Source organism: Ursus arctos, unplaced genomic scaffold, assembly GCF_023065955.2.
Source record: "Ursus arctos isolate Adak ecotype North America unplaced genomic scaffold, UrsArc2.0 scaffold_13, whole genome shotgun sequence".
In the NCBI taxonomy this organism is placed as follows: domain Eukaryota; kingdom Metazoa; phylum Chordata; class Mammalia; order Carnivora; family Ursidae; genus Ursus; species Ursus arctos.
The window spans coordinates 27,015,712-27,035,811 of record NW_026622797.1 but is presented as its reverse complement, the minus strand read 5'-3'; the positions used below and the strand labels follow the sequence as shown (position 1 = coordinate 27,035,811).

Here is a 20,100-nt window from a genome sequence, read left to right as displayed (position 1 = left end):
TCTCTTCACCAGAGTACAGAGGGAGTTAAATTAAAATAGCACCCTGCAGCTTCAGCTGGTAATTTGGAAAGTTGTTTCTAAATCCTGTTGGCCTCGGGTGACCTTCTAAATACATGTGACCCAGGAGCTGCAGCTGTTACCTGCACACTACTTGCCTACAGTGAAGCCTTATCCTCAGAGCCCGCAACTTAGCTGCTCTCCAAGGCAGCGTCCAGCAGCAGGAGGTGACGGTTGAAGGCAGAGCTAATGGGGCGGTTAGGCAAACCTGCACCTGAACAGGACAACTGGTGAACACCCACAAGACAGCACTGGTAAAATCTATCTCCTATCAGCCTGTTCTGGGAACAGCCAGGGAGGGATTTCCCAGCTTGACCGGGCTGGTTTTGTAGGAAAGGAGAACAGCATTTCCAGAATGTTAGGTTCCTGAAAGGTTGCAAATGCTCCCAGTGAATGTTCCATCTTAGTGGTGTGAACCCGGGGGCCTGCGATGGAGTGATCTGGAATAAGGAGGCCCATCTCCCCAGCTCCCTTGCTACTGGGACTCACCACATGGAGGCGCTAGTGAGCTACAGAGCCAACAGGTGCGGTAAAAAGTTCCTGGGGCCTGTATGGGGAAAGGGATTGCCAGAGGCAGAGCTGGAATCCTTAGCCTCAACAAGCCCCAAACCGACACTCAAGCTAATTTAGTCAGCACAAGCACCATATTGCAGGAGCTAGTTAGTCTCCGATCCTCCGCCCCAGTCCCTAGAGTAGGGACTAGGGGTTAATACTGAGCTAAAGTGGCGGGAGTTATACATTGGCAGACACTGTCCGTTCCCTAGACAACGGACACGCTCTTCCTTCTTTGCTAAGGAAAACTGAATTTTGTTCGGGTTCAGGAGGCAATATTTAGGGATGGGGGATACTGATTGGTCTGCATCGGGGAGGTAAGGCCATTCGCCTTGCTAGTGATTGGTTTAGGAGTGAACACATGATGTAATTTATGCGACAAAGGAGAGGGCCTGACCCTTTTCCTTTGCATGCTGTGTGGGAACTGCTGCTTAGCGCTGCTACTTAAGACAAGGAGAGAAAAACCAAGAGCATACAGAGAATTCTAATACTGTTCAACCACTGAAATACCCCCAGAATGATCCCCTGCCCTCAGAAGTTCTTGTTATGTGAGATAACATTTCCTTACCATTTAAGCCACTTTTAGCTGGGAGTTTTGTAGCTAAAAGCATCCTTGATGGGTGAGACTAGCTTATCATCAAAATCTAGAATCTGACGTAAACATAGTCCCCTCCTAAATTTCCTGGGTCTTTGCCGAGTGGCCATGGCTGGAGCTGGTATGAGGTCAGCGCCTCATATTCCACTGGGACCCTGCTGCCCCCTACCTTTCCCTGAGAGACCACCAGACAGGACAGGAGTGCTCAGACTCCAAAAAAGGAAGGATTCTAAATAACAACCATTTAAAATATCTTAGAACTAAGGTTTCTCTTCCTCAATCTAAGTTTTTCTTTCCTGTGCACAGGCGGACTTTTATCAAGTACTAACTTGACTTTAAACAGCAACCATCCATTGAACAAAGGGAGGACTGTTAAAAGATTAGGATTTCAATTTATTTTGTCCTTGACTTAGAGTAACTCCCTAATAAGAGTCCCTGGACTCTTAGGAATTGGTATAATGATCTTAAAGTTTTGACAGTTAAAATATAAAGTGTATACTAGCTCATGCAACTGTTCATTCCACATTTTAAGATGAAAATTTTGAGAAGGAGTGAGAAATGAAATAAACATAATAAATGAAAAGCAACATTCTCTGTTCTATTCTTAGAAAAAAATTTAAAACATTCTATGACAGGAGCGCCTGGGTGGCTCAGTCAGTCGAGCCTCTGACTCTTGATTTCGGCTCAGGTCCTGGTCTCAGGGTTGGGTTGTGAGATGGAACCCTGTGGGCTCAGAGCTCAGTGGGGAGTCTGCTTGGGATTCTCTCTCTCTCTCTTGCCCTTTGCTACCCCCCCAACCCCCATTCCACATGTTGTCTCTCAAAAATAAAATCTTAAAAAAAAAAATTCTACGACAAAAAGAATCCATTTCTTGTTTAACATCAGATCTACACCCCTGCTATTTATCTGTTATTTAATTATAGTTATTACAGTTCTTTTAAACTAACATAATATTAGCAGAGTTATCTTATTTTTATTGCTTGTCCTCCTTCCAGCGGTATCACTTCTATTTCAAACAGCAGAGACAAGACCATGGTAATGAACATGCTATGGATAGGACTAGGATTTGCAAAGAAACTGACGTAACATTCAAAACGGAAACTGATTTAAGAAAGCTTAAATTTTTGAACAAGGAGAATTTTTAGCACAGTGGGGACAATACAAATGTAATTCTTCTTGATCAAAAGATGGCAAAAGTGGAAATTGGACAACTCACAAACCAAATCTATAACCCTTCTTAATGCACTCTTTTACATCTTTGTTTATTTCTCAGCATAATATAAAAAAATGTCTCTACAATCGTCACAAAACATGAGAGAGTCAATACAAGGCTAACTTTATTCAACAAAGAACTTCCAGACAACTAGCTGGAAATAGGACTCATTTTCCAAAAATCTCTGGCTTACTTTCTGTTCTTTTTCTGTCTTCTGGCTGTCCACTCATTCTCCTGGCCCTGCTAATTGCTAATTCCTTTAGCCCCACTCTGTTTCCAAGTGTCCTTGGATAACCTTGCTCTTTCCAATCAAGCCTTTGAAAATCTCCTCTCCCAGATAATGTTCATGTTTCCTAACCTCTTAGATTTTATAGTTTCCACTGGATGATTACTTCTGCTTGTGAGAACATATATACATATTCTTTAAAATAATGTAAACGAAACACTGTGTACTTTAAAACAATGTGAACAACATGCATATAGTTACATTAGTTATTCTTGATTTTATCTCTAGACAACTCCATCTGGAGTTATGCCATCACGACCGCTACAGATCGGGGGCTCCAAGCACCCCCTTCTCGTGTTTGATTAATTTGCTAGAGTGGCTCATAGAACTCGGGAAAACATTTTGCTTACTAGATTACTGGTTTATTACAAAAGGATATGACTCAGGAAACAGCCAGATGGATGAGATGCTGGGGCAAGGTATGGAGAAAGGCATAAGAGCTTCCATGACCTCTCCATGGCTGCCGTTCTCTCCAAATCTCCACTTGTTCACCCACCTGGAAGCTCTTTAACCCCGTCCCTTTTGGGTTTTTATGGGGGCTTCATGACATAAGTATGACTGATTAAACCCACTGACCACTGAAGTTTGATTCAACTTCTCTCCTCTCCCCTCCCCAGAGGTTAAGGGGTGGGACTGAAAGTTCTAACCCTCTAATCCCATAGTTAGTTCTCTTGGCAACCAGGCCACATCCTTAGGTGGGTCCAAAAGTCACCTTATTAACATAACAAAAAACCGCTTTTATGGCTTTGAGCTCTTAGGAAATTCTAAGGGCTTTAGGAAATCTGTGCCAGAAATGCATGAAGACCAAATATTTATTTCTTACTGTCAATCACAGTATCACAACCTACTATAACACCAACACCCCCCAAATGATTGCTACTATGTCATCTAAAGAGCCAAGCCAGGTTAAGTTCCAGGGTTTCAACGTTAGGGCTCAGCTCATATGTGAATCGCCATAATTTTATTATTGTTGTTAAAATATAGTAAGCATTTATTACATGCCAGACTCTGGGCAATATACCCTACTTACAATATTCCATTTAATTTTAACAACCCTTTGAGGCGGGTATTATTATTACCCCATTCTACAGGTGAGGACACTGCAATGTAGAGAAGCCAGGCTGCCAAGGCCAGAGATGGGATCTGAACTCAAGACTGTTGACTCTAAGGCATTTTTAAAAACTGACATTGATATTTTTAAAAAATTGCAAACTTGTGCCTCCAAATGTACTTCCTAATTCCCCCTTTCTGCCGTATTTTCCCCTTTGATATACTTCCATATTGTATTTATTTATTGCCTGAGTAGACAGCCTGAATTTGGCTTATTTTGCACACATCTGTTTCCCTAGTGCCTAACACAGTGCCTGGGAGTGCCTGTCACAGAGGAAGTGCTCCATAAATATTTGTTGAGTTGTTAAGGATGATTGTTAAGGAAAATTATAAGGGTATCTTGGAAAACAATTACCAAAAACACCACAAAACTACTTTGCCACAAGACTTCTCTCATTTCTGTGGTTGATCCTATGGGCTGGAATCAGGTCTTGCAATTTTTCTACTTTTAAAAAATAGTAGGATTTATACATGCATTAAAACTGATCAAATCCAGAAGTGGAAAGGGTTATCCAAATGACTGCTATGAGGGGAAATGAGAGCATTGAAGACCCCTCTGCACACCAGGGCGCGCGGCCTGCTGATGTTGTGCCAGCCCACGGAGCCAGGGGCTAATCTAAAATTGAGCAGCTGCTCAGATAACTAAACAGTGTCATGAAACGATAAGTATAATCGTACTCGGGAAAGACTAGAGTGGTCTTATTCTGATAGGCTTCCTAGAATTAAGATATGCATCTTTTAAGTCATATATTTTAAGTCTCAGTTCTCCAACACATAATTTATAGCATGAATTTACAAGACAGAGAAATCTTCTCATTTTAAGCATACTTTGGCTGGTCATGCCATCTACAATAAAAATCCGAATAAGTTTAGTTATAATTTACTAAATGAGTGAAATTCATAACCCAATTTTAGCAAATTTTATATTACAGGATGTATTTATGCCAAGATAAATACACAGCTAAGCTATTTCTTCTTAAGTAATGCAGGTATTTGTTGGAATACATAAATGCAGGAAGGGAGTAAAGTCCTTCATTATTAACGCTCTTGTCTTAGTAACTACACAATTTACCTTGTCATCAGGAAGCACGTGCCAAATAGATATCGTCTTTTCCTCAACTTCATTGTTGATAGACAAATACGAAGGCTGATAGATTTTGGTGGGCTCTAATATTAATACCTTGAAAACATTAGGCAAAGAAACAAGTATTAGTGACTTCAGATTTAAGCCATTTAGAGCTGTTACAAGGACACTGAACTGATGTGGGAGATGATCAGATGAGGCTCTGGGTCCACAGCTGTAGTAAAACCATTTTAACTCCTAATTGTTGCCTTCCCTATGAGTCCTTTGAGCATTTTATGGTATTATACAATTATCCTAAGTTCCAGGAATACATCATCTTTTTTGCTAAAGAAATTAGAAATAAAATTTTGAAGTCCATATATTGGTTTGGCTATCCCCAGGGAATCTAATGATATATTTCTAAGGTCTTTTATTTTATCTTCCTGTAAGTGTAAAATCTATTTCTATAAATATAAATGTGTCCGAAAAAGGCAGAAATGTGGTAAAGCAAGTAATTCTGTACATAGAAAAGATTCCATATTGAGAGCATCACATACTATTTTCGATTTTCTCCTGCCACACCTTATCATCAAGATGTGGTAGTATGGTTTTTATACCTATGTAAATGGACTGAGAAATGCTTTTGGTTATTATTGAATGAGTTTTTTTATATAAGCCAAAGGAATGGACATAGCTGTATGAAATAATAAAAATGCTTTGTACTGCCTTGAAGATAAACCTGGGATCTTCAATAATGATATATTTAGCCTTGTGAAAGAAAAAGAAGGAAATAAAACTTACTCCTGTTTTGGAAATGTACGAGGTGTATGTCATAAGTGAGTTGAGAATCTCTCTCAAAGAATGTAGTATATTATTACTAATATCTGATAGTAGGTGCAAATAACGATAAGATACGACACATGCACTGATTTTAAAGGTGATGCAACTATTACCTATTTATACAGATGCTTAAAAGCACACATCTAGCTCAAATTTCCAATGCAATCTTAAATAGGAACATTTAAAAAGGAAAGGAAAGCCAGTACTTAACTATCGGAGAACCTAGAAGAGTTCTTTCTACCCTACTGCTTAAAACTCAAGAAAATTGGCTTTTAGAAAGAATCTTGTATCAAGGAAGTTGACCAAATAAAAGTGGAGGAAAAACTCCTCAGAAGACCCTATCAGCACAGGATTATGGACTCACAATACAACGTACAATCTGAGTAAGAAGGCGTGTGGATTAGTCACCTGACTCTTGGCCATCCGCTGCAAACCTAGTGTACTGATTTTATGCTATATTTGTCACAGGAGTAAAATTTATTTAAATTAGGGTACAGAGAACTACAGAAAGGGGATTAGGAAAACAACATTTTCTTTACTATTGAGTATAAAAAACGTTAAGGGCTTAATTCTCAGCCAGGCTCCACTTATGAAAACAAGATAGAATAGACCACAAATAAAGCACAGTAAGAGCCCACCGGGGAACATATTCTGATTTAGGAACATACCAGGTGAATCAAGGTCCAAATTCCAATCAACAGAGAGTGAAGCGGTACTGATTAATAATGGAAATAAATTTTCAATCAAAACTTGGCAGAATCGGTGCTCTCAAATCTGAGTATCCCGGGGTTTGCGAAATGAAAATGAATAATAGGGAATAAAAGGCGGGTTTTCCAAAATAGCATCTAAGTCACTGTACCAACAAATGAGAGTATACCTGTTCCCTAATTATGTGGGTACAGAATTTAACATCAGAAAAGCAGAGCACCAGGTTACCTCCTCTCTTCTTAAATTATGTCTTTATTGTTGTCTCAAATATTTCTAACAGATTAAATCTGACCTATGTCTTCCTATGTTGAGATAGGAAATAAAAATTGGTTGTAATTATCATTGTCTAACCTCTGTCGAGCCCTTTGATCTGCCCTTGAAATGACAAAATGGGAGGAATTCCTAGCATACATTATAGAGGTCACAGAGAGACTGAGAAGAAGAGATGGAAGAGGAGGCAATTTGACAAAACCAGCTAGATACAACTCACTTGAAAGTATAAACATTCTTGCTTTTAGTTCCTAAACCTTTATATTGGTTAACATTAAAATCGACTGCTAAAAATTTTTTTAAAAATGAACGGCAAACATCTTGTATCTCAAGTGGGAAGGAAGGCGGTAAAACCTAAAACTATACAGAGTTGATATTAAATACAGGTACATGTCTCAGCTTCTAGAAGAGTCCACAAAAGCCCTACACTCCACTTCCTCTCACCTGGGATGAGGGGTTGATGCTCTCCTAACTTTTCAATGTAGGAAGGAAAGAAAATACACAGAGAAGAGAGGTGACAAAAAAGAATCAACTGAACTAAACCCAAATAATAATAAACATAAATGAGGGAACCATTCACATAATTTTGCAAAGAAACTTTTGTCTGTTTTCTTTTACCCAGGGTCACTGTTATTTTTCAGAGGAATGAGAACAGATACGGTAGTGAAATAAATGGAAACAATCAAATAAAATATTTTCTAAAATAAGTCATCTTGGTTTTAGTCAGATCCACTTTAAAAGAAGGATAATGTTATCACCCCAATCAAGACCCACTGTGGCCTTTGTAAGTGTAAGCTAAAGATGCTACTCTAAGGATGTGATGAGTTAGCGACTGACACGGCACCACAGTACTAGAAACCTGCCTTTCTCTATGTGGTGGCATATGGTGAGCAATTTCAGTGGTTGCAGGGAGAGGGTCCAGTGAGAAAGGCAGATGAGTAAAGCAGGAAGGATGGGGCTGTAATCAATGTCTAGAATGGCAGCAGATAGTTGACTTAATAGGTTGTTGCTTTTGGAGAAGGCAGTCCAATTGCCAGTCCCTTTAATTTTTCGATAGCTGAAAATCTAGATTTTCATGTGAACTCTCCTTATTTTTCAGTTGACTTTTTTATAGACTTAATTTTTCAGTTGAAATAGTCTACCTTTTTATCTCTTTTATTTTTTCTTCTATTTCCTTTAACATAGTAATGATAGTTATTTGAAGACCTTACCCAGTAACTTCGATATGTGAATCACTTCTTGGTCTGCCTCTACTGGCTATTTAAGCTCTTAGCTTAGCTGTTATCTGTCACTTTTTTTTCTTCTGCTTCTTAGAATGTCTAGTAATCTTTGATTGTGTCTGACTGACACAATGCAGAGGCTCTGAACCATATCTTTCCAGAGGTTTCCCCACCCCCACCCCCTAGTAGTCAAATTATTAGTACATCATCTTGATCCTACCAAGGCTTAGTTTTATTACAGCTTTGTTAGGGTGGGTCTTTTAGTTTTGCCTTTACTCCTAGGACATGGGCTTTCTACATCTCCTCCAAGTGCTTGGCGTGTTCACCAAGGTCTCATCATTCTGGCTAGACCCAAAGTCCGACATCTTATTCCTGCACTGTTTAAGCTCTGGGATATCTGCTCAGCTCTCAACTTTCCAAAGAATGTTCTCTACCACTTCAGGTCCTGATCTTCTAAATAGCAACAGGATTTACCTTGATAAGGATTACTTAAGCCACATAGGTTTCATCTAAAACCCTGTTTTCGTCAAATACTGGGACCAGTAGTTGTGTTTATTTACCTTGTGCTTACCCCTTGTTCATACCATCTAAGAGTTGCTGTAGGACTCAAGGGAAATACCCAGGCAGAATCCTGGGATTCATTCTTCAAGATTCTCCCTTCTCCAACACCCTGCTTCTCGTATTCCAGCTGTTCTAGGGTCCCAAACACTGCTCCCTGCCTGCTCTGCCCAGAGAGAATGCCACACCCTGGGAGGGCTCCACTTCCTTGGGATGTTGCCAGAGAAAGGCTTTAAGGAAAAAAAAAAAAAAGTAGGCAAAGGTGGGACTCACCTGAGGTTCCTCCCCACTCAGGGATCACAACCCTGTGACAATTGCTCTTCAATGTCTACAAACGGTATTTTATATATTTTGCTCAGATTTTATAGTTATTTACAGCAATATCAATACCATTTACAGCCAGCACTGAAGATCTAACTCTCCTTATTTTTTAAATGTTGGCAACAAATTCTTTTTTTAATCACCAAGTGGTCTTTTAAACACAACACTACTCATTAAGACAATCCCAATTGTACCACTTTTTCATCTGTAAGTTTAACTAAAAGTACAAATACGATAAACACACTTTTTGGGAGAGACTTTAGGAAAGCAGTCAGTCTTACATGTTGCCAGTGAGAATGTCAATTGATACAATCGCTATGGAGGGCAGCATGGCAATATCAACCACTTCCACTTCCAGGAACTGACCCTACAGATTTATGTACACATGTGCAACATGTGCAAAATGGCGTAGGTAAAATGCTGGCTCATTTTAATTTGCACTTTTTTGACCACCGAGTGAGGTTAATTAGCTTTTCATATGATTTGCCCATTTTCTTCTTCTTTTGCTTATCAATTAGTTGTTTTTTTTCTTTTTGCCTATTATGCAAATTGATAACTTCGCTACATTAGTATTAAATATTTTCTCCCTGTCTAACATTTGCCATGTTTGTGATGTTCTTTACTGAACAAAAGTTAGGATTTTTAATGAAATCAAATTGGTCAATATTTACCTTATGACTTACAGGTCCTTTTCTTGCCAAAGAAAGCCTCTCTCACCTGGAGTATATACTTATATTCTCCTAACTTCTCTCTTAATATCTTCCAGTTTTATTTTTTGACATTCACAGTATGACAGACAAGTTCATATTAAACTAATTTAAATTAGCTCAGAATAGCTAAGAGGAGTGGTTTCCTTTCATCGCCAATTTTCTAGTTGATCAAGTCAACAGTCAGCTCAACACAGACAGTTCTGTGCGGTCTTCTTTCATGACATTTGCTACCCTCGGAGCCCCAGCTGCAGGCACGCTGCCAGCTCACTCTGAGACAAGTATTTTCCTAGGCTACACATTATGTAGGCTAGAAAACAAAGTGTTTTTGGTTTGAGAGGCTTTTCAGCTGAAGATCCTGCTGGGCTCAAGGCTTCATCGGGGAGGAAGAGTAAAGAAAGCGCGTTAATGCCAGCAATGGATTGAATTAAATGGAACAGATGACCCTATAAACAAGAATTAGGGAACACGATTTTATAAAAAGAATTAGAGTTGTCACCATCTGAGTATGGAGAATCGGACTGGAGAGCTCACGCGGAGAGACTGATGGCATCACCTGACTTGGGAAGAGCTGAGTGCACCCAGTGACTTGTCAGTGATTCCTGAATTGGATGCTAAAGTGCACACTGCTTTGGGCGGTATTCTGAGAATGATCAGGATGGGAAAGGCACCAGCTGAGAAGATGAGCAATTTATTTTTAAACGTGTGTGTGTGTCTACTATACATATATCTATATCTATATCTAGCCAACATGAGCTGCAAACCGGAACTTATGAGTCATCATTTCTCATGATCTACGGCACTGTAAAAAGTGACTGGGAACGGGGAACACTCCATCCAACTCTGACCCATGTGGGTAAAGAGCAGTGGAGACGGAATAATAATCCAGGTGAATAGCAACACTTTTCACCAAAATGATGGGGCCAACATTGATGACAATGTTAACAAAACTGCAGCAGGAATGAACAGCAACCTTGTGTCTGGCCTGAAGTGATGTGTTGACTAACTGAGGCCAAGGACGAGACAATCTTTTCTTGGAAAGCACACTTTACAACTTATCGAAAGAAATCACCAAATTCCACGGCAAAAAACATAAAAATGTATCTCACTTCCCTGATGTTGAGAAGTTATTTTAAAAAAGTAACACAAGTACTGTTAGAATCGTGGTGCAAAAATGTTCTTTAAATAAAAGAAAAAAACCAGAAATGCACCTAAAGTTAAGCTAAATGAAGAGTACTCACTGGAAACCGAACTACGGTAACATCTGTCTTTGTGGCCTCGACGAGGAAATCCATCCAGAAGTCCACGAGCTCCTGTTTGGCCACAGGCTGCTCTGTAGTCAGTTTCACAAAATGCTTATATATCAAAATTGTCTCTACAATCGACTTGAGGTACCTAAAAAGGAAAAGATATAAAAACACATAATGGGCAAATTTAAATATGACGCTAATAATTATGCATTCAGATTCACCAAACATCATTCATTATTTGTTACATGTCATGTACTTTCCATACACGTTTTCTCATTTAAATCTTACAGAAATCAATAAAGTGGGCTTTAAAAAAAAAAAAGATTTATTTATTTGAGAGAGAGAGGGAGAGAGAGAGAGACAGCACGACTGGGAGGGGCAGAGGGAGAGGGAGACAGAACCTCAAGCGGACTCCACACCGAGTGCAGAGCTCGATGCCGGGCTTGATCTCAGGACCCTGAGATCACAACCTGAGCTGAAACCGAGAGTTGGCTGCTTAACTGACTATGCCACCCACAAGCCCCAATAAAGTAGGCTGCTTTATCCCCATTTTAAAGATGAGTAAACGGAGGTGTAGCGAGCTTAAATTGCTTGGACTGGATGATACATCTACTGAAAACATGCCTTTTAAAATAATGCCTATCCTCTTCAAGAGTGTGGTTAATGCACTCGTTTTAAAATATGCTTCCTCGAGAAAGCTTTTCTAAATGGAACCTTCATAAGAGATCACTACTTTGCTTTAAAGCAACTTAGCTTATACATGATACAAATATCCTCCAACCTAACAAGACAGATGGTGCCTCAAAGGAAAGAGCTAGGAAAAAATGAGGAGCAAGATAATTACACGAGATAATGGGTAGGCAGGCACTTGTGAACTATAAACATGGAAATTCACATTAAGTGAATGGAAACTTAAAGGCATGGTTTTGCAGTTGTTATTACTATTGCATAAAAGAATGTCTTCTCTGTTGTCAACAGAAGCTGGGACACCTCAAACCAGAGTTCTCCAGACCTGTGCTCCCATTCCCTTCTGTACCATCACAATGATCATTGTAAAGAAATGACAAATTAGGCTGCATGTAACACGGGCCCTGATTGGTTCATTTACTTCATTCCTTGCCGAATCCCTACTGTAGACATCCCACTGAGAGTACAGCCTTGTCCCTATGCGGCACACAGTGCTGACGAGACAGAAATGTAAAAGGTACGTAGCACGGCGATCTATGTCTTAATGGGGCTTCAACTATGCAGAAATATGATTAACAAAAGTCAGTCACTCTCAATAGGAATATGACTTAAAAATGTTAGAAGCATGAGAGACTATGGACTCTGAGAAACAAACTGAGGGCTTCGGAGGGGAGAGGGGTGGGGGAATGGGATAGGCTGGTGATGGGTAGTAAGGAGGGCACGTATTGCACGGTGCGCTGGGTGTTATACGCAACTAATGAATCATCGAACTTTACATCAGAAACCAAGGATGTACTATATGGTGACTAACATAATAAAATAAAAAATATATTTAAAAAAAAAGAAACATGAAAACAGATTTCATGAGATGAACTAATCACACACGTGTATGCAATGACACCTTTGCGCTTCTATCTGGATGCAGGAAAGGGTTTTAGGTCGGGGTCTGGTGTGTGGGCAGACGAGATTTAGGAGTGTCCCCGGATGGAGAAGAGTGCCAGAAGAGGCACGCGTCTTGAAGCCTCTGTCTGGATCGTTCTGTGTGACTGGAGAGCCACGTAACTGGGGGTGTGTGACAAGATCTGAGGCTGGAGTGACTAAAGACAAACATTGTTCACCAAGCCAAGGAGGTAGACTTTATTCCCTAGGCTGTGAAGAGCCATTAAACTCCATTAATGTAAGGATTTTGGTGGCGGGAAGGGTTAGACATGAATTTTAGAAAGATCACTATGGGTGTGACACACGGGGGTGGGGGGGCTGCTGATGAGAGGACCTGAGTGTGCCGAAAGCCTTTGTGGAGACATGGGGACCTACCGTGGGAAGCATTTCCTCAAGTGGTTCCTCTGATGGAAAGAAGTCAGTGGCCCAGGCCCTGAGCCAACCTGAGCCTTTCTTGATACCATGGTAAACCTTTTAAAGCCTTTACAACTAGTAATCATTACTGTGATGCATAATAAAATCAGCACTGTTTTCCAAAATAGTCCTAAATGCACTCCTAAATGCTTTCATCTCTTCAATTACCACATACATAAGGATGAGACTTGGGGGCACTCCAAGAACAATTTGAAATTAGAAAAACACACACATACAAGAAATATTGAAAGGTATGAATAAGCTTTAAGCATAAAGAAATGAAAATCAAGCATAAGAATCCCCAAACTGAAACTGGATCATAAAGAGAACAAAGGTTGTGTGTTTGGGGCAGAAATGTGGGAGGCTGACACAGAAATCTGTGAATCTACCAATTCGATGCGCAGGTGTCAAATTTGGCCTCCTGTGGGTATCACTGGCCAACCTGGCCTAGTGGGTTGGTCAGTGTCATGAAAAGGCTAAGCCAAAGGGAGCAGACATCACCTACATCCAGTCATCAGAACCTATATTCAACACACTTTATTTATGAATATCAGTTTTTCCTCTAAATTCTGCATTTCATTCTGTAAGCAAAGAAAATCATCTAATTGTCAGTTCAACAAATATAAAAATTTGGAAATAAGTGAGAAGGGTTGTTTATTCAAAGTACTTGTTCACACACATAACAGTTTACTATTACCATGCCGGTGTTTTCAGTTTAAAAAGCTTTTCCGATGCTTGGATGACTCTCATGTGGTCATTGGCCAGGACACTGGCACCCAGAAAAAATCCGACTTCCCAGTAGCTCTGGAGTTTTTCTAAGTTTCCCTTTTTACCAAGGAGGCTACTCAGCTTCACTCCTAGAAGATCATCAGGAAATACAATGTTACAAACACACAGCACCCAGGCCAACCAGTTTTTTATTAAAAACCAAAGTTAAGTTTTCATTCCTCCTTCCAGATTCAAATAGCTTTAAGTTTCAATTATAAAAGGGGCTTACATTAATTCTGAAAAAAAAAGTCCCTTTAATTTGAAGATCCAAAGATAATTGCCACTGTCACTTTGATGTACATCATTCCAGAATTTTAATGTATGCTTGCACTGCATATGCATAAATCAAAAGGTGATAATATCTTGTTATGTAACCACCTTGCATCCCTTGTAATGTCATGGATTCTTTAGTTACTTGAAAGAGAAATATGCTACCCTATCACTCAGTAGCAGTATAAAAGTATACAGTATATATATTCTGCATGAGTAAAATGCTACAATATTTAATAATTTTATATGCAAAAACATGTATACACTTATAAAGTTAAAGAAGTAAGCAAACGGACAGACAACACTGTCTTGATTACTGCTGCTTTGTAACAAGACTTGAAAGTTAGGTAATGTAAATCCTTCAACTTTGTTCTTCTTCAACATTGTTTTGATTCTTCCCAGTGTTTTGAATTTCATTACAAATTTTTGTCTCTACTCTGCCTTGTATGATTTTTGCATTTGTAACCCTTCATTTGCTTAAAGAGAATATATCCTTGTAGAATTGTTAAGTGCCACTAGCATTCGCAACATTAAAGTATCAGGAAAATTACCTGAGATTTGAGACCAAGGTTAAAAGGTGGGACATGTCATCTCAACATCTCACAAAGGCATCAGGCCACACTTGAGGACGCTCTAGGGAAAGTGTAGCAAGTTCATCTCACTGTTTACTATTTATTAAAGATCTCAGGCTTAGAGAAGTCTACTTGTTAACTTGCATGTTTTTGTTTAGTAGAGATGCAAATAGTTTTTGTCTAGTAAAACAGATAATCCCTAAGATTTATAACCTACTGGGCCTGAACTAGTTTTGTTTTGTTTTTTTCAAATCAAACTCAGAAATGTTATCCTAACATTTCTTTGCTAAATTATCTATGAATACCTTAGGTTCTAAAATGCACTTTGAAGTAGACATATCCTCTTACTGTTTTCCATATTAACAGAGTTAAACAAAAAAAGAGAGTGCACAGAAGCAGGAAAGAGGGAGAGGGAGAGAGAGAGAATCCCAAGCAGACTCCCAGCTAAGTGTGGAGTCTGATACGGGGCTCGATCTCAAAGCCCTAAGATCACGAGCTGAGCTGAAATTAAGAGTCAGACACTCAACCGACTGAGCCACCAAGGCACCCCTAAAAATCTTTTACAATGTTCTATATTTCCTGAGTTTGCAAAATTATACTTTAACAAAACAAAATAATCTTTAAAAAACTTTACGCTACTTTTTATGATATAATCCACTTAAGCTCTGAGTATTTCAAGAAAAGTCCATTTGGGAATCCTTCACATTTTGTGGTAAGTTAGAAAGAGAATGGCTTTGCCCCCTGAAAATTTCATAAGATGAAAAAATACACCCAGGTATGCAACAATGTCCACGATCTCCTATCTGAGTATAATAAAAAATTCAATGAATACAAAGGAAAGAAGAAAGTGCAGAGGGAAAATGAGATACTAAAAAATGGGTGTTTCTACTAACTTCATTTGAAAATGAGCCCTTTTTATTGTCTCATGCTCTCAGAACAATGAACCAAGGACTGATCTAGCAGCAACTCACGTCAAACGTTTAAATAGGGACTATGAAAATGTGTGATCGTAAAATTACAATAACAGTTTTAAAATACAATGTCAGGTTTATTCTTGCATACCCGAAGTTCATATTATGAGGGTGACATTTAGCTTTGACCTTGGCATGAATTTGTCACATTTTTGTATTGTTTGACTTATTTTTATAGCCACTGCGATTCCTATTAGCTGGATATTAGATCTTAAAATTTGGGTTAAACATTTTCAGCGAGACTTTTTTACAGGACATGCTGCTTACTCCATGCTCATCGTATGAAGAGGTACTGTTGGGCCATCTCACTCTGAGGGATGCCGGCTGGGTCACTGAGAGCCAACTCCCTGGAGGGCATATATAGAATGGACTGTATGGGCACATTAGTGACTTTGTGACTAACAAGCAATCTGTGTGGGAGCTCTGATATCAGGTAAATACGGTAAAGTGAAATTAAAAAAAATTTTTTTCATTTAATGATTTAAGTTCTAATTGATGATCCTTGCCGGAATCGTTATTTCAGCATCACTATCATTGTCAGCCTTATCATTCTACTTCATTAACTAGAATTCTTTTGAAGAGAATATTCTCTTTTGGAATAATACATTTGGTGTGTGGCATACTTTAAGAAGAGCTTCTACCGCATCAGCCAGATGAGCTATAATAATTCTTAAAAAAGAAGGGAAGGTACCTAATTTCTTCCTTATAATTTCCAATTATCTAAGAAATCGGTCACCTCCATACAGGACAAATGACTTATTCTGTGGTTGGTGATGGATTTTGTTTTTGTTTTGATTTCCTTTTTAGAATTATCATTATAGAATCATGGCCTTTCATATTCAGTAATACAGATTTCATTTTTATTGCTCCCTGAAAATGAGATTCAAATAGTGGTTTGTCTCAATTCCAAGCACAATGTTCTTTTATTACATCATCATTATTGTTGGAGACCAAAACCTATAATTCTGACTCTCGGCATAAAATGTGTCATAGTTGAAAAAGTCCGCAAAAGATGGGAAAATCATCTGTTATTTAGCTAACGTCTGAATATTAATTTTAAGTCTTGTGAAGCTGAAAATAGGAAGAACATGTAAGATGTGGTTCTGTGTTTTCAAATTCTAGTTCTGAGTAGTCTAAACATCAATGATTATTCAAAAACTGGGAAAGTGAAACATAGATCATGAAACAGTCTTAACCTCAAACAAGCACACAACTAGAATTGAGAGTCTTGGGGCAGTAGGTTAGCAGAGTTAAGAATCAGGTCTTACCTTAGCGATCTTAAACTTACGATGATATGTTTAGATGCTTCAGATTTAGTGGTTATATTTTGGTATCTTAACTTTTATTTCTTTTTATTTTTTCTAAGATTTTATTTAATTATTTGAGAGAGAGAGAGAGAGAGCATGCACAGAGGGAAAGTGAGAGGGAGAAGCAGACTCCCCACTGAGCAGGGAGACGGACATAGGGCTCAATCCCAGGACCCTAAGATCATGACCCGAGCCAAAGGCAGACACCTAACTGACCCAGGCCCCCCAAGGTTCTTAATTTTTAATTGCTTACCTTTTATAAATAGATCAAAATTTCAAAATGCATCTAAGGAAGGGATTTCATTTAAAAAAAGTCTGATTACTAAAGGGAACTCAGTAATTCAGGCTAATTTGTACATTTGTAGGGGGCCAAGAGAAGGAATAGAAGAAGATATAAATCAGTGAGAAATTTGATTAGAGCATTTAAAAATGCTTTTAAAAAGTATATCTTTAAAATATGCAAAACGTGTTATTAATCTTATTTTTATTACATACTATAAATATTATATTAGACAATTTAGTCAATCTGTTTTTCTTTGAAAACCTTTTAATTCTACTTTACCATAACAAAATTAACTTTGGGTCAGCCTATGGTGATGAGCATAATTTATCATAGACTCTAAAGTAGCGAGGTTTAATTACATTTTAGTTACGAAGGACCCATAATTTGGAGTGTATGTCACAGTATTTTAGAAACCTAAAATTTGATTCTTGAAGTAGTTAAAAAGTCATTGTCAAGTCACATTTTAAGTCTGTATATGTTTTGCACTTTCCAAAATTAAAAATTCTATTTTATATGTTTCCAAATGCTTGCTTAACATATATTATGAATGAGTTCTTCTTGGGAAAAAAATTAGGTATGTTTTCTTTACAAAGTTATATTAATCATAGTTCCTTAAACCTCAGAGCGCTGACCACTCTTCTTTTCCCTCAGCTTTATTACAATATACACTTGATATATGACATTGTGTAAGTTTAAGGTGTAAAATGTGTTTCTTCGACACCTACACATGTTGCAAAATGGTTACCACCATGGTGTTAGCTAACACTTCCATCACATCACATAATTATCATTTCTATTTTGCAATGAGATCTACTCTCTTAGCAGAGTGCTGATCATTTTAATCTATATTTAACTTAAAAATGAGAATTTAGAGTAGGGACATTTTCAAGCCACGGTGTTATTGCTCTATCAACACATGCAAATCAGTGTCAATTCCTGTAATGATCTGGAGGCTTCAATAAAACTTTACCTTAAGTTCAAGAACACAGCAGTACAAATTATTTTTAGATCACTGGTACTTAAAGAGTTTTGGCTGATGTAGAGTTTGAAAATCAACCTTAGATACAAATTTTTTTTATACTCATAATTCCTGAGTACAAGTTGCCATGTGTTTTCTCTTCATTTACCAACTGAAAAAATTATTTCAAATTAAGCTTTGTGCACTGAATATCAGTGCAATCTACCAGCAACAAGTATTTTTTTTAAAGATTTTATTTATTTATTTATTTGACAGAGATAGAGACAGCCAGCGAGAGAGGGAACACAAGCAGGGGGAGTGGGAGAGGAAGAAGCAGGCTCATAGTGGAGGAGCCTGATGTGGGGCTTGATCCCATAACGCCGGGATCACGCCCTGAGCTGAAGGCAGACGCTTAACCGCTGTGCCACCCAGGCGCCCCAGCAACAAGTATTTTATCATTCCTTCAGGCTGGGCCCTTTCAAAAACTTATTTAATACTCAAACTTTGCTCTCAAGGATTTTCCAGAACATTACACATGGCTATTTTATAAGCCCTTCCCCAATAATGTAAAAAAAAAGTCCAGGACTCATTTTTCTTGAAGGAAACTTAAACAGAAACAGTCTCTAGTTAAAAATCTTTAAAGGAAAAGGTTCTTCTACAATTCATAGATTCACCAAGATCAATTTTTTTCCTCTATGAAAAATACGGCATAATATTTCTAGGTCTGTAGTAATGACTCCTACAAGAGTTGGAAAGATTCTCTGGAAGAGAATGCTTAGAAACTGAGAGAGCAAAATCTCAGTACCATAGACAGTTTCCAGTACACAGAACTTTTAAAAATGTTATTAAAGCCAGAAGGAAAAAAAATCACACAAAATTTATTCACTAAGATGCAGTAAATCTTCAAATTCCAAAGAAGGGTGAGCAGGTGAGACAATCTCGACAGATAAAAGGGACGAAAGCACATTCTATCAATGGCTACAATTCAGAGATGGTCTCTGAGGAGACCAGTCACTGCCAACACTGCCATCTGCTTGACCTGCTGTTCTGGGGGCTCTGGGAGGCCCCACCTCCCACACCACTGAAATCACAGTGCTTGAAGGTGTGTAAGAGAATCAGAAATAGAAGATATCAGAGGTCTTTTCTTCATCTTCTCCTACTTCTTCCTCACCTTCTCCTTCTCCTTCTTCCCTCCTCCTCCTCCTCTAAATCTAAAATAGGAAATGTTCCTGATGTTCCGAACACTACCTTATTTGGGAAATTGGGACTGAATGCAGAGCCCGTATTTTCAATATTAGTTTGCACTGGAACAATAAATATTAACCAGGGTGTTTTTAGAAACAGGCAAAATAAACTAAAAGCCAAATTACATCCCAATATCAGGATTCTGCACAATAGTATGAAACACTAAACAAGGAGATACAGTAAGAGAAATTCTATAGAAGTAGTCATAAAAAGCAAAGGGTCTATCTATCGGTGATTCTTTTTCTTTGTACCAAGTTGGGTCCAGTTTCTCGATTTCCATGTAAAATATCAAGCTACAATTACCAACTTTCCGGAGCTCAAACGAAGACTCAAACTGATGTCCAGCCGCCAGGAGAAGGACTGCGTAATTAATTCCTGACTGTAGTGATGGCTCAGATTCAAATGCCTTTTTGAACCTATTAAAAAAAACAAATGTACAAGTTTACTTCCTCAATCATGAAACTCTGCGTGTGCAATAGCTTCTGTTTGCATAACTCCAATGCCTGAACAAGCAAAAATATTCCACTGGCCTTCACCCCAGAATGTAGTGTGCTGTGCTATTAGGATTTAATGCTTAAGTAACTGCCTTTCCTCGCCCTCGGCTCCACTGCATTTCCCTGCTTAGCTCACCTTTATCACGGTGGCCTCTGTCTTTTAAAAAAAATCCTCTTTTCAACAATTTCTCAGAAATGTGACTGTGCGTGTGTGTACACATGTGTAAGCAGTGGTAATTAAAAAATAAGAACCCTGTACCTATCTTTAAAAGTGGTTTCTAAAAAGCCTTAAAAAGGGGCGCCTGGGTAGCGCAATCGTTAAAGCGTCTGCCTTCGGCTCAGGGCGTGATCCCGGCGTTATGGGATCGAGCCCCACATCAGGCTCCTCCGCTGGGAGCCTGCTTCTTCCTCTCCCACTCCCCCTGCTGTGTTCCCTCTCTCG

At 38.7% G+C, this 20,100-nt stretch overlaps 1 protein-coding gene across 1 annotated transcript in view; it reads right to left on the bottom strand.

Moving 5' to 3' along the window:
* MAP3K5 (mitogen-activated protein kinase kinase kinase 5) overlaps positions 1–20,100 on the bottom strand; it is a 190,631-nt gene that overhangs the window by 71,237 nt on the left and 99,294 nt on the right. The window contains exons 8-11 of the mRNA XM_026504878.4: positions 19,468–19,580; positions 13,488–13,647; positions 10,742–10,895; positions 4,886–4,993 (exon numbers count right to left, since the gene is read on the bottom strand). Of these exons, the coding sequence (XP_026360663.1) occupies positions 4,886–4,993; positions 10,742–10,895; positions 13,488–13,647; positions 19,468–19,580 (535 nt within the window). The remainder of the gene's footprint in view (positions 1–4,885; positions 4,994–10,741; positions 10,896–13,487; positions 13,648–19,467; positions 19,581–20,100) is intronic.